This window comes from Odocoileus virginianus, unplaced genomic scaffold, assembly GCF_023699985.2.
Source record: "Odocoileus virginianus isolate 20LAN1187 ecotype Illinois unplaced genomic scaffold, Ovbor_1.2 Unplaced_Scaffold_3, whole genome shotgun sequence".
In the NCBI taxonomy this organism is placed as follows: Eukaryota; Metazoa; Chordata; class Mammalia; order Artiodactyla; family Cervidae; genus Odocoileus; species Odocoileus virginianus.
Window position 1 is genome coordinate 1,287,009 of NW_027224265.1, and position 16,387 is coordinate 1,303,395.

A 16,387-nucleotide genomic window follows, 5' to 3' on the forward strand; every position below is an offset into this window, starting at 1 on the left:
AGTCTTCTCCAACACCACAGTTCAAAAGCATCAATTCTTTGGCACTCAGCTTTCTTTATAGTTCAACTCTCACATCCATACATGACTACTGGAAAAACCATAGCCTTGACTAGATGGACCTTTGTTGGCAAAGTAACGTCTCTGCTTTTTAATATGCTGTCTAGGTTGGTCATAACTTTCCTTCCAAGGAGCAAGCATCTTTTAATTTCATGGCTGCAATCACCATCTTCAGTGATTTTGGAGCCCAAGAAAATAAAGTCTGTCACTGTTTCTACTGTTTCTCCATCTATTTGCCATGAAGTGATGGGACCAGATGCCATAATCTTAGTTTTCTGAATGTTGAGTTTTAAGCCAACATTTTCACTCTCCTCTTTCACTTTCATCAAAAGGCTCTTTAGTTCTTCTTTGCTTTCTGCCATAAGGATGGTGTCATCTGCATATCTGAAGTTACTGATATTTCATCCAGTCCAGCATTTCTCATGATATACTCTGCATATAACTTAAATAAGCAGGGTGACAGTATATGGCCTTGAATCTATTTGTCACTTCCACTGTATAATTGTAAGGGATTTGATTTATGTCATACCTGAATGGTCTAGTGATTTTCCCTACTTTCTTCAATTTAAGTCTGAATTTGGCAATAAGGAGTTCATGATCTGAGCCACAGTCAGCTCCCAGTCTTGTTTTTCCTGACTGTATAGAGCTTCTTCATCTTTGGCTGCAAAGAATATAATCAATCTGATTTTGCTATTGATGTCTGGTGATGTCCATGTGTAGAGTCTTCTCTTGTGTTGTTGGAAGAGGGTGTTTGCTATGACCAGTGCATTCTCTTGGCAAAGCTCTGTTAGCCTTTGCCCTGCTTCATTCCGTACTCCAAGGCCAAATTTGCCTGTTACTCCAGGTGTTTCTTGACTTCCTACTTTTGCATTCCAGTCCCCTATGATGAAAAGGACATCTTTTTTGGGTGTTAGTTCTAAAAGGTCTTGTAGGTCTTCATAGAACTGTTCAACTTCAGCTTCTTCAGCGTTACTGGTTGGGGCATAGGCTTGGATTACCATGATATTGAATGGTTTGCCTTGGAAACGAACAGAGATCATTCTGTCGTTTTTGAGATTGCATCCAAGTACTGCATTTCAGACTCTTTTGTTGACTATGATGGCTACTCCATTTCTTCTAAGGGATTCCTGCCCACAGTAGTAGATATAATGGTCATCTGAGTTAAATTCACCCATTCCAGTCCATTTTAGTTTGCTGATTCCTAAAATGTCGATGTTCACTCTTGCCGTCTCCTGTTTGACCACTTCCCGTTTGCCTTGATTCATGGACCTTGATTCATGGAGAAGGATAAGAGGCTTATGGAAGCTTCCTGATGGGAGAGACTGACAGGGGGAAACTGGGCCTTGTTCTGATAGGCAGGGCTTCTGGTGGCTCAGAAGGTAAAGCGTCTGCCTACAGTGCGGGAGACCCGGGTTCAATCCCTGGGTCGGGAGTATCTCCTGGAGAAGAAAATGGCAACCCACTCCAGTACTCTTGCCTAGAAAATCCCATGGACGGAGGAGCCTGGTAGGCTACAGTCCATGGGGTCGCAAAGAGTCAGACATGACTGAGCAACTTCACTCACTCACTTGCTCAGTAAATCTTTAGTCCAATTTTCTGTTGAAGCAGGGCTGTGTTTCCTCCCTGTTATTTACCTGGGGCCAAACTATGGTGGAGGTAGTGAAGATAATGATGACCTCCTTCAAAAGGTCCCATGCATGCACTGCTACACTCAGTGCCCCTGACCCTGCAGCAGGCCACCGCCGACCCATGCCTCTGCCAGAGACTCCTGGACACTCCCGGGCAAGTCTGGGTCAGTCTCTTGTGGGGTCACTGCTCCTTTCTCCTGGGTCCTGGTGCACACAAGGTTCTGTTTGTGCCCTCCCAGAGTCTGTTTCCCCAGTCCTGTGTAAGTTCTGGCAGCTCTATGGTGGGTTAATGGCGACCTCCTCCAAGACGGCTGATGCCATACTCAGGTCTGCTGCAGTCGGAGCCCCGGCCCTGCAGCAGTCCACTGCTGACGCACATGTTCACAGGAGACACCCAAGCACAGTTCTGTCTCCGCCTCTGTGGGGTCTCTGGGTCCTGGTGCACATAAAGTTTGTTTGAGCCCTCTGAGCGTCTCTGGTGGGTATGGGGTTTGATTCTAAACGTGATTTCGCCCCTCCTACCATCTTGCTGGGGCTTCTCCTTTGCCCTTGGATGTGGGGTATCTCCTCACAGTCGCTCCAGCTCCGCAGAGCTGCATATACATTACCATATGTAAAATGCGTACGCAGTGGGAATTTGCTGTATAACACAGAGAGCTCAGGCTGGTCCTCTGTGACAACCTAGAGGGTGGGGTGGGATGGGAAGTGGGAAGGAGGTTCAGGAGGGAGGAGACAGATGTTATACCTATGGCTGATTCATGTTGATATATGACAGAAACCAATACAACATTGTAAAGCAATTACCCTCCAATTAAAAATAAAGAAGGGGGCAGTCTTATGGGGCTGAGCCCTTAACCTGTTTGTTCTAATGCTACCCAGGTAGATAGTATCAGGACAGAGTTGAATTTCAGGATAACCAGTCAATGTCTGCTGAAAATTGAAGAATTACTTGATAGTGCTGGAAAAAACACCCAGTACAGACCCTGTTCCACGGAGCAAGACTTGTCCCTGATCTAGAGGAACTTCATCATATAAAAAGAATATACCAGTTATTTAGCACTTGCTAAATGACAAGCACTATCTAAATACTTTCTAGAAATTATCTGTTGATGGGTGGAGCTGTGTTCCCTCCCTGCTATTTACCTGGGGCCAAACTATGGTGGAGGTGATGAAGATAACGGTGACCTCCCTCAAAAGATCTCATGCATGCACTGCTGCAGTCCCTGCCCCAGCCCTGCAGCAGGCCACCGCCGACCCACGCCTTTGCCAGAGACTCCCGGACACCCACAGGCAAGTCTCCTGTGGGGTCACTCTCCCTCCTCCTGGGTCCTAGTGCACAAGGCTCTGCTGTGCCCGCCAAGAGTCTGTTCCCAGTCCTGTGTGAGTTCTGGCAGCTCTGTGGTGGGGTCAGTGCTGACCTCCTCCAAGAGGGCTTACGCCACCCCCTGCACCCAGAGCCCCTGTCCCTGCGGCAGACCACGCCGACCCACACCTCCACAGGAGACGCTCAAACACAGTTCTGGCTCAGTCTCTGTGGGGTCCCTGGGTCCTGGTGCGCACAAGGTTTGTTTGAGCCCTCTGAGCGTCTCTGGCAGGAATGGGGTTTGATTCTAAACGCAAATTTGCCCCTCCTACCGTCTTGCTGGGGCTTCTCCTTTGCCCTTGGACGTGGGGTATCTCCTCTCAGCTGCTCGCTGCTACAGCGCTGCACAGTAATGCTCAAAATTCTCCAAGCCAAGTGTCAACAATACATGAACCATGAACTTCCAGATGTTGAAGCTGGTTTTAGAAGAGGCAGAGGGACAAGAGATCAAATTGCCAGCATCCGCTGGATCATCAAAAAAGCAAGAGAGTTCCAGAAAAACATCTGTTTCTACTTTATTGACTATGCCAAAGCCTTTCACTGTGTGGATCACAATAAACTATGGAAAATTCTTCAAGAGATGGGAATACCAGACCACCCTCTTGAGAAACCTGTATGCAGGTCAGGAAGCAACAGTTAGAACTGGACATGGAACAACAGACTGGTTCCAAATAGGGAAAGGAGTACGTCAAGGCTGTATATTGTCACCCTGCTTATTTAACTTGTATGTAGAGTACATCATGAGAAATGCTGGGCTGCAGGAAGCACAAGCTGGAACCAAGACTGCCGGGAGAAATATCAATAACCTCAGATATGCAGATGACACCACCCTTAGGGCAGAAAGTGAAGAAGAACTAAAGAGTCTCTTGATGAAAATGAAAGAGGAGAGTGAAAAAGTTGACTTAAAGCTCAACATTCAGAAAACAAAGATGATGGCATCTGGTCCCATCACCTCATGGGAAATAGATGGAGAAACAGTGGAAACAGCGGCGGACTTTATTTTTCTGGGCTCCAAAATCACTGCAGATGGTGACTGCAGCCTTGAAATTAAAAAGATGCTTGCTCCCTGGAAGAAAAGTTGTGACGAACCTAGACAGCATATTAAAAAGCAGAGACGTTACTTTGCCAACAAAGGTCCATCTAGTCAAGGCTATGATTTTTCCAGTGGTCGTGTATGGATGTGAGAGTTGGACTGTAAAGAAAGCTGAGCACCGAAGAATTGATGCTTTTGAACTGTGGTGTTGGAGAAGACTCTTGAGAGTCCCTTGGACTGCAAGGAGATCCAACCAGTCCATCCTAAAGGAGGTCAGTCCTGGGTGTTCATTGGAAGGACTGATGCTGAAGCTGAAACTCCAATACTTTGGCCACCTGATACAAAAAGCTGACTCATTTGAAAAGACCCTGATGCTGGGAAAGATTGAAGGTAGGAGGAGAAGGGGATGACAGAGGATGAGATGGTTGGATGGCATCACCAACTCAATGGACATGAATTTGAGTAAACTCCGGGAGTTGGTGATGGACAGGGAGGCCTGGCGTGCTGCAGTCCATGGGATCACAAAGAGTTGGACACGACTGAGTGACTGAACTGAACTGAACTGAGAAATTATCTAATGTAATACTCATATCCACTATATAAGAAGTTTGCTATATCTCCATTTTATAGATGAGAAAACTGAGATGCAAAGAGATTTAATAAGTTGTCAAAGATCACACAGTGGGCTAATTGGCATAGCTAGAAATGAATCTGAGTTTGTAAGACTTGTATGCTTAACCACTTTGCCAGACCAAAAGAGGTAAAAGACGTACCAAAATCAGGCACGTTGTGGAGTGGAGCACTTTCTGTTGTAAGTGTCCAGGAAGGTAGTTTGCTTATGACTAAAGGTATGGTCTATGATGCTGTTATGAAGGAAGCAAATTCTGAGGGACTGGTGGCCTGGGACAGAAGATTACAGCTCCTGACTAGGAGGTTTTCTCAGGGTTCTGTAGACCCAGGACATTTTGATAGACTAGATTTCCAGATTCTCTTTCCTGGAAGGAGCCTGCTTGTGATAATAGGCTTGCCCCTTCCCAATGGATTTTTTCCTGTTTTCCAAAAGAAAAGTCATTTTTCCCACTCAGAATCTGTTATACTGTTTTGTGTTTAAATGTTCAACCTCCTGGGCTGATGTTGGAAAAGTATAATGACCTTGATTATCAAGTGACACATTCTTGTATGTCATTTTCTCACTTCGACTTTTAGCAGAATTGATGAAGGACCCAATTGATTTGCCACCTAATAGAAAATTTGAAATAGTTTTAGATAACATATCACTACTTGTAGAGTTATAGGTTTACTTGTAACTTGGAAGTTCTTTGGGACACTGGTGATGTCCTTATGACAGTACTTAACAGGATAATATAAACCTCTACTTAATGTGAACAAGAAAATCTATTCAAATAAAAATAAGATTAGAATTATTGCTAAACTGTTTTATTTTAGCAGAAAATAATATTCTTGAATGGGTATGATCCAGGTTAATCATGGAGAAACAAGACTATCCTGTTTATCTTATTAAGAATTACTTTTCAATAAAAACTTACTTTTTACATTTGATAATTACTTATCAGCATTGATGTGGTATAGCATGCTGTTAGTAATTATAATGATAACTTGGTTTAGAAAAAATATTTACCATGTCGAGCTTTATGGTCATGAGAAATAAACCTTTTACTTTATTTCTATTTTTCTGTCACAAAAATAAGATACAGTGATGAATAAATACTTTCAAGCATAAAACATTACTTTGGGATATATTTTTGCAGAGGAGATGAAATTGAATTGCAACTACAAGGAGAATAAAAGATTGCTGTGAAATTTTCAACTGATAAGCTCATTTCGTGTATTTTTGTTTGCTTATTATTGTAATTAAAAAATTTTTAATTGGAGTACGATTAATTTGCAGTGTACTGTTAGTTTCTCTTGTGCAACGATGTGAATCAGCTGTAACGCACACACACATATCCCCTCCCTCTACACCCCCTCCACCCCTCTAGGTCATTTCATGTATTTTTAAAATGAATGACTGGATATCAAAGTTCAATGGTATTTTATTACACTGGATATATTTAAGAGAGTCATGAAACAGTTTCATTTAATTAATTTTTTGTTTAATATTTTTAATGAACTACTGTTGATTCACAATGTTGTGTTAATTTGTACTTATAGCAAAGTGATTCAGTTCTGTGTGTGTGTTCTTTTTAAAAATATTCTTTTCCATAGTGGTTTATCATAGGATATTGAATAGCATTCTCTGCTATACAATAGGACGCTGTTTACTCGTTATGTGTCTTCAAGTTTGCATCTGCTGACCTTAGCCTCTCCTAGTTCATACCTCCCCAGCCCGCTCCCCCTTGGCAACCGCCAGCCTATTCTCTGTGAGTAAAGAGATTCAAAAGTTACATCTTTTTATTAAAAGCTTTTAAAACATTGTTTATTTTAATATTGTGTTAGTTTCTGTCATATATCAACATGAATCAGACATAAGTATAAGTAAAAACAGTTACATTTTAAAATGTCGGTATTTACTATATGTTGCAAATGACATCCTTTTGATACTCTTTAAACTTCTGATGTAAAATGTTAGATATCATCTTAAAAACATGCACTGAGGTGAATCATTTTCCAAATTCTTTTAGTGAGTATTTGTGTAAAAAGTTTGAAGAACACTGAGTTAAGGCCTCCTAGATGTGAGCTCAACTATGGAAAAACCAGACAAACCAAAAATGTTCTCAATTTTGCCTTAGCAAAATAAACCTTTTAAAAGTGATCTTTACATACAATTATACGTATTTTGTGTTTGTATATACTTTATATGGGGCTTCCCAAGTGGCACAGTTGTAAAGAATCTGCCTGTCAATGCATGAGACACAGAGGATGCAGGTTCGATTCCTGGGTTGGGAAGATCCCCTGAAGATAAGAAATGGCAACCCACTCCAGTATTCTTGCTGGGCAAACTCCATGGATAGAAGAACCTGGCGGGCTATAGTCTATGGGCTTATTACAAGGAGTAAAGTGACTGAGCATAAACACCCTTTATATACCACTGTAATGACATCAAATAAAACCTCTAAAGCAGTGGTCTAGCACACTCTTACAGAGAAGGCAGTGGCACCCCACTCCAGTACTGTTGCCTGGAAAATCCCATGGACGGAGGATCCTGGTGGGCTGCAGTCCACGGTGTCGCTAAGAGTCAGACACAACTGAGCGACTTCTCTTTCACTTTTCACTTTGATGCATTGGAGAAGGAAAAGGCAACCCACTCCAGTGTTCTTGCCTGGAGAATCCCAGGGACAGGGGAGCCTGGTGGGCCGCTGTCTGTGGGGTCGCACAGAGTCGGACACGACTGAGCGACTCAGCAGCAGCAGCACGCTCTTCTGGAACAGAACCAACTTTGCGTCTGGTGTGGAACTGTTCACCTGCCCTAGGCCAACTGAGCATAGATGTGGGGCCTGAGAAAAGATGGCTGGAGAAGGTTTGCTCTAAACCGCGTGGCCCTGCTGATGGGGGGGGCGGGGAGGGGCTGGTGGCCGTGGGGAGGGGGAGTGGGAGAGCAGCGCCCGGATAGGATGTGAGCATTTATTCAGTTCTTGTCCATCATACTGTGCTCTCATATCACAGGAAGGAAAACTTGGGGGCTGAGAGCTTTGCCACACCTCTGGCTTCCAGACAGCCATTCACAGAGCCGTGTTGGCGCTGGCCCTGGGACGGCTGAGAGGGAGGATAGGCACCCCTCTACTGTTAGCGAGGCTGGCAGCCCCTCAAGCATACACAGGTGTGGATCACAGGTCCTTCAGATAGTACAGCCCCTTTGTTCTACTCTGAGGGCCTAAGGAGAAAACAGATGCTCGGACGTGCCTGCTTTGGTTTTGAAGCAGTATTCTGACCTACAAAGAAGGATGTTGGTGCCCACCTCTTGGTGTGTGTGCCTTGGTAGCTTGGGCAGAGGATGAAATGCCTTCGTCTCTCCCTCTCCCAAGCTGACCGTGTTGGTCACGAGGGAAGCAGAGGGGTCCAGGAGCGCGCTGGGTCGGGGAGGGAGAGACTGGGAGCAGACCAACCAGGGGAGGGATCTTTCCTGCACAGACGTATTTTCCCAGCAGCTTTCTCATCCACACCCACTCTTTATTATCTACCCTCCAGCTTTCTAGCAGAATGCTTTGTTTGATCTTGCAGTTGACATGTAGCAAAATCAGTCTTAAAAGTCTGTATGTTTGTTGTAAAGAGGTAACTGTATTTAAATACCACCCTTAGGACTTTTGAATGCAGAAACAGAAAGGCAGGGGTCTGGCTCCCTCTTTGGGATGAATGGGCTGAGGTCAGGCATTTGAACTTTAAAGAATTAGCCACTGTACACTGAAATACTTTTTATTTTCCAAATCATGTGTTTTGAAATTTAATTGCATTGTACATAATTTAATGAATATCAGTTTCGGCAAATATAAAACCTTTCATGATTATAGCAGAAATATATATATATATAAAGTTCCCATGGCCATCTTACTGTTTGTAATTTGTGATGTTAGAAAAATATATTTTGCCAAGTTCTGTCATCTGCCATTTTTTCCTGTAGTACCCAGTTTATAAAGTTGAAAAACCAAAGCAAGGTGATTTTATACTATCAGTGTGAGAACTAGAGTTAAAATATATTTCCAGTTACTGAAATTCTTAATTCATAAATTAAGAATTAAGAATTCATTCTGAGTTCATCCTCCATGCCCACTCTAAATTCAAAGCAGTGGCGACATTTAAGTAACATCAGACATTTAAACTAAGGTTGGCAGGTATCAAATTGAGCTATGAACCTTGGTGGTGGTGGTTTAGTCGCTACGTCGTGTCTGACTCTTGTGACCCCATGGACAGTAGCCTGTCAGGCTCCTCTGTCCATGGGCTTCTCCAGGCAAGAATACTGGAGTGGGTTGCCATTTCCTTCTCCAGGATATCTTCCCAACCCAGGGATCGAACTCAGGTCTCCTGTATTGCAGGCAGATTCTTTATCGACTGAGCTATGAGGGACCTTGTGAGACTCATAATACTATTTACATGTAAAATGTTCTTGTAATTGAGCATCCCCATGTGAATTCAGTACCTCATCTTGAAATCTGGACATCACAGGGTGACTTTTAAAAATCTCCCCCAGATCAAACAGCTAAACAGACCCTGGGAACGTTGGTTCTGTTTCTGACAGCTGCTCTTCCTGCATGGAAGGCGAGGGTCGCTTAAGATGAGGGCACTGAACTGTGAACAGAGCCAAACTGCACAATAGCGTGGTCATGGTCCACTGCACACGGGCTGAAATTGTTTGCATGTGGGGTGTTAAAGGATGAACAGATGAGCCCATGGAACACCGAACAGTGGGCTGCAGTGCTGCCTGGCCCGTAGGGAATCGTGTGGGCCCATGCCACGCTGTAGCGTTTAACAGCCCAGAGACAAAGCAGTCACAGATCATGAGCTAGATTTGGCTCCTTAATAAGCTGTAGCAGTCTCCTCATAAACTTATTCTTCTACCTGTGACCAGTCTCATGAGTAAAACCCTTTGTCTTTTGGGGGAGGGGGGTTACCACACCATGTGGCATGCGGGATCATGCCCCCTGCAGTGGAACGACAGTCTTAAACACTTGACTTCCAAGGAAGTCCCAGGCCTTTGTCTTTTTATGTGAATGATATGTAAGTTGAACTGGATGCTTCTAATTCTAAATGACCTTGCTAGACTTAATATGTTATGTAAAACAAAATACAGATTTACTTAGGAGCCTTGGTAATCATATGTGGATAACTGACTTTTGTTGTAGGTCAACTGCTGCTTTCTTTTAAAAGACTAGAAAAGAGTAGCATGCTATAGCGGAAGGCTGCCGTAAAGCCCTGAGAAGTAGCCCAGGCTTGTAGGGTGTGGCTGCGTGTCATCTCGTCTCCTGCATTTTCCATCCTGCCACATCCAGATTTTTTTTGTCTTAGTTTTGACACTTTTTAAACCTAACATTATTATCCTCAATTTTCCCTTCTAGTGGGAAAAAATAGCAGAAACAGAAAGACATCCTCTATAATAACAGACCGTTACTGAATACTCACCATGTATAAAACACTGTGCTGGAAATCACGGGGCCTTCATTTTATTAAGATTTTGAGGCCTTATTCACTTTTATTAGTAATTTTATTGTGTATATTATAAATATCTTTTGAAATATATATGTGGCCATTTGTGTTTCTGGATATTTTAGATGGAAAACAACTGTTTGCCCTTCTCTAAAAGAAAGAGCTGCCCCACATGGAGTGATTTGTATAGTGAAGGAAAACTGCTCTTAATGTTTTATTTCTCAACATGAGAAGTAGTTTAGTAGCGGTTCACTTTATAATAATTTGTTAAACAGTTCACATATGTATGTTGTATTCTTTTCTGGTGGTCTGTTACAATTTACAATGAAAAAAGAGTGTTGAAAACAATTTCTCCAGTCTCAAAGTTTCTTCTGGAACAATGCCTAAAATTCCATTGTTATCACTTAATTATTTTAGTTAATATTTGGCTTCTCCTTTTTGTCTTTAAAATGCAACTATTTTGTGACCAGTTAATACATGAAGACATGAGCCCTTTAGTGTAGTTGGTTTGTCAGATCACCACTTCTCTGTAGTTCAAAAATCTGAGCTTATGTAAGAGGGCTGGTTCTGGAAGGTAGGATAATGAGGGGAGGAAGAGTTTTGAAAAGGAAAGCAGTTAGTGCATGTCAGCAAAATGGAAACTCGGTAAGCCTAAAGGATGCATAACCATCTCTCTCACCTTTGCAGATTTCAGTAAGCAATATTTAATTGCTTAGCTTTCTTCTTAAATGATAGTATGATAAAAAAAAAAAAAACCTCACTCATTTGACATAATTAGGACAATGGTTAAAATACAGTATTTTTAAAGTATAGTTATTACTTTCATGTGCATATTTACTAACATAAAGCTAATAAGTATTGCCTACTTAGAGTTTTTAAAGAACCCTAAATTCATGAATAAAAAGAGTAATTTATAATTAAGGTATGGATATTACATGAATGGATACTTCAAAAAATCTCCCTGTAAGTTAAGGCTTGTAAGTAGCTTTTTTTCTTACAGTTAGTTTTCCTAGTAAGGCTTTTACACTTCAGACTTGTCCAGTTCACATACTTACAGAGAAGGGAAATGCATATAAATAGATTTTTGGGGGGTTAGTAGTACGCTGTTTTGAATATAAAAAACCATAAATTAAATTGGATTACCCTATCTAGTTACTATGTGTTTGAGTGTGTTATATGACTGTTAGGTTAGTAAAATAGTCTTGTCAGTGAAGCAGTTTATTTTGAAGACATTTGCCTATTGTGTTAGTCATTGTCTTAGAGAGGTATGTGTGATTTTTTCCCCTGAAATTCTTTGAGAAAACCGTAGATCTATGTTTGACCTCAAAAATTATGACTTAGGTATTGTGAATAACCAAATGCTGGTTTCTTTAAGGAAGTACATATACATATGTAGTTTGAAATTTTCCTATTTGAAAATATTTCTCAGTTTTTGGCCTGCCTGTTTATTAAGCTTTTGCAAGCTTGGCAAAGAGACTCAGTGAAAGTGATCAAGCAGCCTCACTTTCCCCAAGGCTGTTAGACTAAGAAAAGACTGCTCAGCAATTTTACGGTTACCAGGGCTAGGGAGAGGAGGACTGGGATAAATTGGGAGATTGGGATTGACAGATACACACTACTATGTGTAAAGTAAATAAATAATAAGGAACTGCCGTGTAGCACAAGGACTCTCCCCAATACTCTGTAATGACTAAAGGAGAAAAGAATCTAAGAAAGAGTGGTGTATGTTTGTGTAATTGATTCACTTTGCTGAACAGCAGAAGATAACACAACATTATAAATCAACTATACTCTAATGAAAATTTAAAATCAAACCACAACAAAAGACAAACAACAAAACACCAAACCCCCCCCCCACCCCAAAACCAAAAGGGGACTGACTGCTCAGTCAAAAGTGACAAGACTTGAAGCAAACCCAGGTTTATTCACCAGCTAGCTGCACAGGACTTCAGTTTAAGCGAAGCCTGCTTTCACTCGCGGCTCCTTCCACTGCTGTTATTGCCAGTGGCATTTGGACTGGTTTCCCTGCTGTGCCCCCATCTTCCCCCCGCCTGGGAAACAGCCCTGGGTGTGTGAATTTCCCTTATATTATAAATTAGTAATACCAGCTTAGAACAATGCTGCATTTTAAAAACATGTATTTAAAACTATAAAAAAATATTGATATGGGGACACATCAGCTGTCTGGGGCACAAATGAATTAATCCCTCTTGTCACTGTCTCAGGGCCATATCACACAGAGTTCCCACTTTTGAGAAGCAGCTCCGTAAATCTGCGCCTGCAATTTTGGGAACATGCCCTTGTGATTTTTATTAAGGGTTATGGCAAAATAGACAGTGACTGGCCACTCCAGTGTCTGATAGCATTGGGAGTTGTTCAGGGGGAGTTGGTTGTGTCCCGTTCATCCGACCATACTCTTCTCTAATGCCTGAATTCTGAATGTTGCTCCCATGTGAGCTTAGGTTTAATGCCACGTATCTTGAGGTTCACCTTTTCACTCCAGGATTCCCAAACTGGAACAAAATTCAGGTATTGAATCCATGTCAAACTGCTCATAATAATAGTTTATGGAGCGCTTATTTGAAACCCCTGTTTGCTCTCTGTGTCTGAGGTGTAGTCATTAATGTTTATCACTCCTGATGAGTAGCCCAAGCTGCCTCCCAGTGTCCTGGAGAGAATTGCCAACTTCAGGGTGCTCACGCCTTTCTCTTGTTATCTCTCAAGGTTGGTTGCCCTTGACAGAGAGCTCTTCTCTTAGTTGACGATTAAATGTTTTCCTCATTGGGCATTCTTTTCACTTACCTTCCAAAGAGTCTGTTTCTCCCAGTGTACTCTTAATTTAGACTGGCTCCTGAGGATGAGGCACAGGTGGCCATGGAAGGCTGTGCATTGTGGTGGTTTTGAGCTAATTCTCAGGAGCCAGACTGGTGGGTTTTAAAGCTGGGCCCTCGCTCATGAGCTGTGGGACCTTGGCAAACTCCTCTTTTTCTTGTCTTTAAAGTGGGAAAATCTTAGTATAGTAGAGGATTATTTTGAGGATTATCTGAGTAGATAGACCAGAAGTGCTTAGGAAAGCTTGGTGGCTCAGGCGGTAAAGAATCTGCCTGCAATGCAGGAGACTGGGTTTGATCCCTGGAGAAGGGAATGGCAACCCACTCCAGTATTCTTGCCTGGAGAATGCCAAAGACAGAGGGTCCATGGGATCGCAAAAGAACTGGACACAACTGAGCGATTTTCACTTGGGACAGCACCCACCACGTAGTAAGTGCTCAGTAAGTATCAGCTCTTATTGGTGTTACAGACTTATCTTAGAACTTGAAAACTGTTAGCGGTGATTGTGCTTTGGATTGAAGGACATACAAGGACATACAAGGTGGACGTACAAGGTGGCTTTCTGAGGAAGACCCAGCTGCCTGCCACACAGCTGAACAAGGACTGCAGGCATCCGTCCTCCCAGAGGAGGGGGCGCGCCACCAGAGGAGAGGCGCGTCATCAGCGCCTGTGCCTCTCACCCCTGCAGCAGGCTCATCGGCCTCTCGCCCAAGAGTGGGATCCAGATTTCTGGGATGGGCTTGGCTGCTCCGCTAGATTTGATCACAGCTTCTGTCGTCCTGTCTACTGGGGGTGCCCTCTGCTGGTCCACCTAGCATGTGTGCAAATCTGAGGAATAACAGCTTTTGAAAAGTTACTTTTAGCCTTTTAGGGATGTTTACATTAAAAAACACATTTGAAAAGGTTTTTTTTAAAAATGTGAGTGATACAGATCACATCTATATGAGTCTGTTTTTGCCATTTGCATTATGAGTTGGTGTATTTTCAGGTCTGAAATATTTGGGGTAGGTTTGATTGAGAATGAGGGTTGTCAATGGCGTGCCAAGAAACAGTAATTTTTTCACAACATAGTTGACAAAACCGATTGGAATGGCTTACATTCCAGTATAATAGTACTAAATATCTTAGATTCTTATTTAACGGTTTAAAGAATATCCGTGACGTGGGAACTTTGTAAACACTGAAGTCTCAAAGCGTCCTATTTTAAAATGGTGCCATAACCTAGACCTCTTGGACATTGTTATGTTCAGGGTTTAGTACATTTCAGGAAATATTATCTCAGATTTATTGAGCAATTCATTATATATTTAGAATTATATTTTACCAATACAATGTGCCATGATGTCCCTAAGTTTACATTAAAAAATTTTTTTTCTGTTTCTTTTGTGTTTTTCTGACCACTGCCTCCTTTTTTTTTTCTTCTCTACCCTCTTTCTTTCTTCTACTTTGCTATTAGGATCGAACAGCATAAATCGGGTAACTGCAAATATGGAAAATGGAGAAAATGAAGGAACAACTAAAATTATCGCACCTTCACCAATAAAAAGGTCAGTCAGTTAACTGAAAGGACACACTGCTATCTGCTGTCACAGAAATGCTTTTTATCTTTTGTCAAGTTTAAGAAGCACTCTGGTAATTAACTAGTACTTTTAATGAAAATAATCTGTGGGCCAAAGAATGCTTTAAAATGCCAGTAAAATGTAAAGAATCAGGACATGTCCCTCTCATTTGAAGGAAGTGCTCCTGCTGTCATAGCACGATGGAGTTATAGATAGTCTGTGGTCTGCCTTCTCCACAACAAAGCAAAAATCCCATGTGATTTTTTAAATGGTATGATATAATGGACTAACTCAGAGGGACCTGGGAAGTAAAGTAGATAGTATTCATGTTTATGTACTGCGTTCATTATAGCAGTGCACTGAACTGTGGCCCTGGAAAGAGGGTTTATAGCGTTTAGAGGTGCAGGGTTTCAGAAGGCAGTGATTGCCTATGTATGAAGAGTTATGGTCCTCTGCATCAATTTTCCCTGCAGCATCCCCCAGCGGAAGGACCTTCTCTTAATGGATCATGTGGATTGTTTCCCTGAAAGATCAGCCTTGTGCTCTCTTCAGACACTGTTTCGGCGTCACTTTTTCCTATCTCCAATTATGTTCATGAAACAGGATGCTGCACATACAGTGAGCTCTCTATAGAGAGCACAGTTTCGCTATAGAGAGTACTCCATATGCATTGTGGAGAAGTCCAAGCAGTCGGAAATATGTGACCTTGAGAAACTTCTTAGATCAGCTACTCCATCTTTTGTTAGTAAATAATGGTGTTTTCATTCAATTAGAGTGTTGCTGCTTGGAGAAATATAGTGTATGATTCCTCAGCAAAATAATTCAAGTTATGAAATTTCTCAGAGTTGCAATGTTTTCCCCAAGGTTTTGCCTTCATTTTCTTTTGTACAGATTCATCCTGTACAGATTCTCGTTTTGGAATGAGAAGTTCTTTGCTTTCACGCACACTTTCTTCCTCTTTTTCTTTTTGCACTCTTGTTTTAATTGGCTGGTAACTGCTTTACAATGTTGTGTTGTTTCTGCAGTACAACAGCAAGAACCAGCCATAAGTATACCCTCTCCTCTGTGGGCCTTCCTCCCGCTCCCTGCCATCCCATCCCGCTAGGCCGGCACAGAGCCCTGGACTGGGCTCCCTGTGTTACATAGCAGCTTTCTACTCGCTATTTTATACTAGCATTGCATGCACTTTCATTTACTGTGCTTCTCTTAGCCTCATAGCTGTGGCTAGAGAGTCAGCTGAATCTGTATGGACAGGGTATGCTTATGGTAAGTCTGACGTAATAACGGCCATCTTGCATGAAATTCAGATCCCAAGCCTTTTTAGAGCGTATGGAAGGAGTTCAGTCCACTCCACAACTGCATTCTTGCCGATAGGACTGATACCTGAAGGACTGCCAAATTTTCCCACTCAAGCTCCAGATGAGAAGTAGCTCAGAGACTGCATTCAATTAATTTGCCCCCCTGAGATTTCATTCTTCTTCTGCGGCTCTCTCAGTTCCTCTTTCATCTCCCCACTGCACTGCTCAATCTCCCTTTTCTCTTTTCTCTCTGATTTATTAAACACACTCAAACTTTCTACTGTATCTTTCTACCTACCATATTTATTACTTTTCCTCCTTTCAAAATTAAAGTTTTACTTTAAAAATTTGATCTTCCAAATGTTTTTAAATCTTTTTAAGAATAACATAAATAAAATATACCTACCGTCTATCAATACTTGTGCTCTTTAACATGCATTTGTCAAATATCTAATTTTTTAGGCTTTATAACTCCCTAGATGAATATCATATACTAGGGTACAAGTTTATTTCCATTTTTT

The 16,387-nt window shown here is 42.0% G+C and overlaps 1 protein-coding gene across 1 annotated transcript in view; it reads left to right on the top strand.

Moving 5' to 3' along the window:
• EPB41L4A (erythrocyte membrane protein band 4.1 like 4A) overlaps positions 1–16,387 on the top strand; it is a 265,318-nt gene that overhangs the window by 203,436 nt on the left and 45,495 nt on the right. Inside the window, 1 exon segment of the mRNA XM_070462355.1 lies at positions 14,466–14,556. Within this exon segment, the coding sequence (XP_070318456.1) occupies positions 14,466–14,556 (91 nt within the window).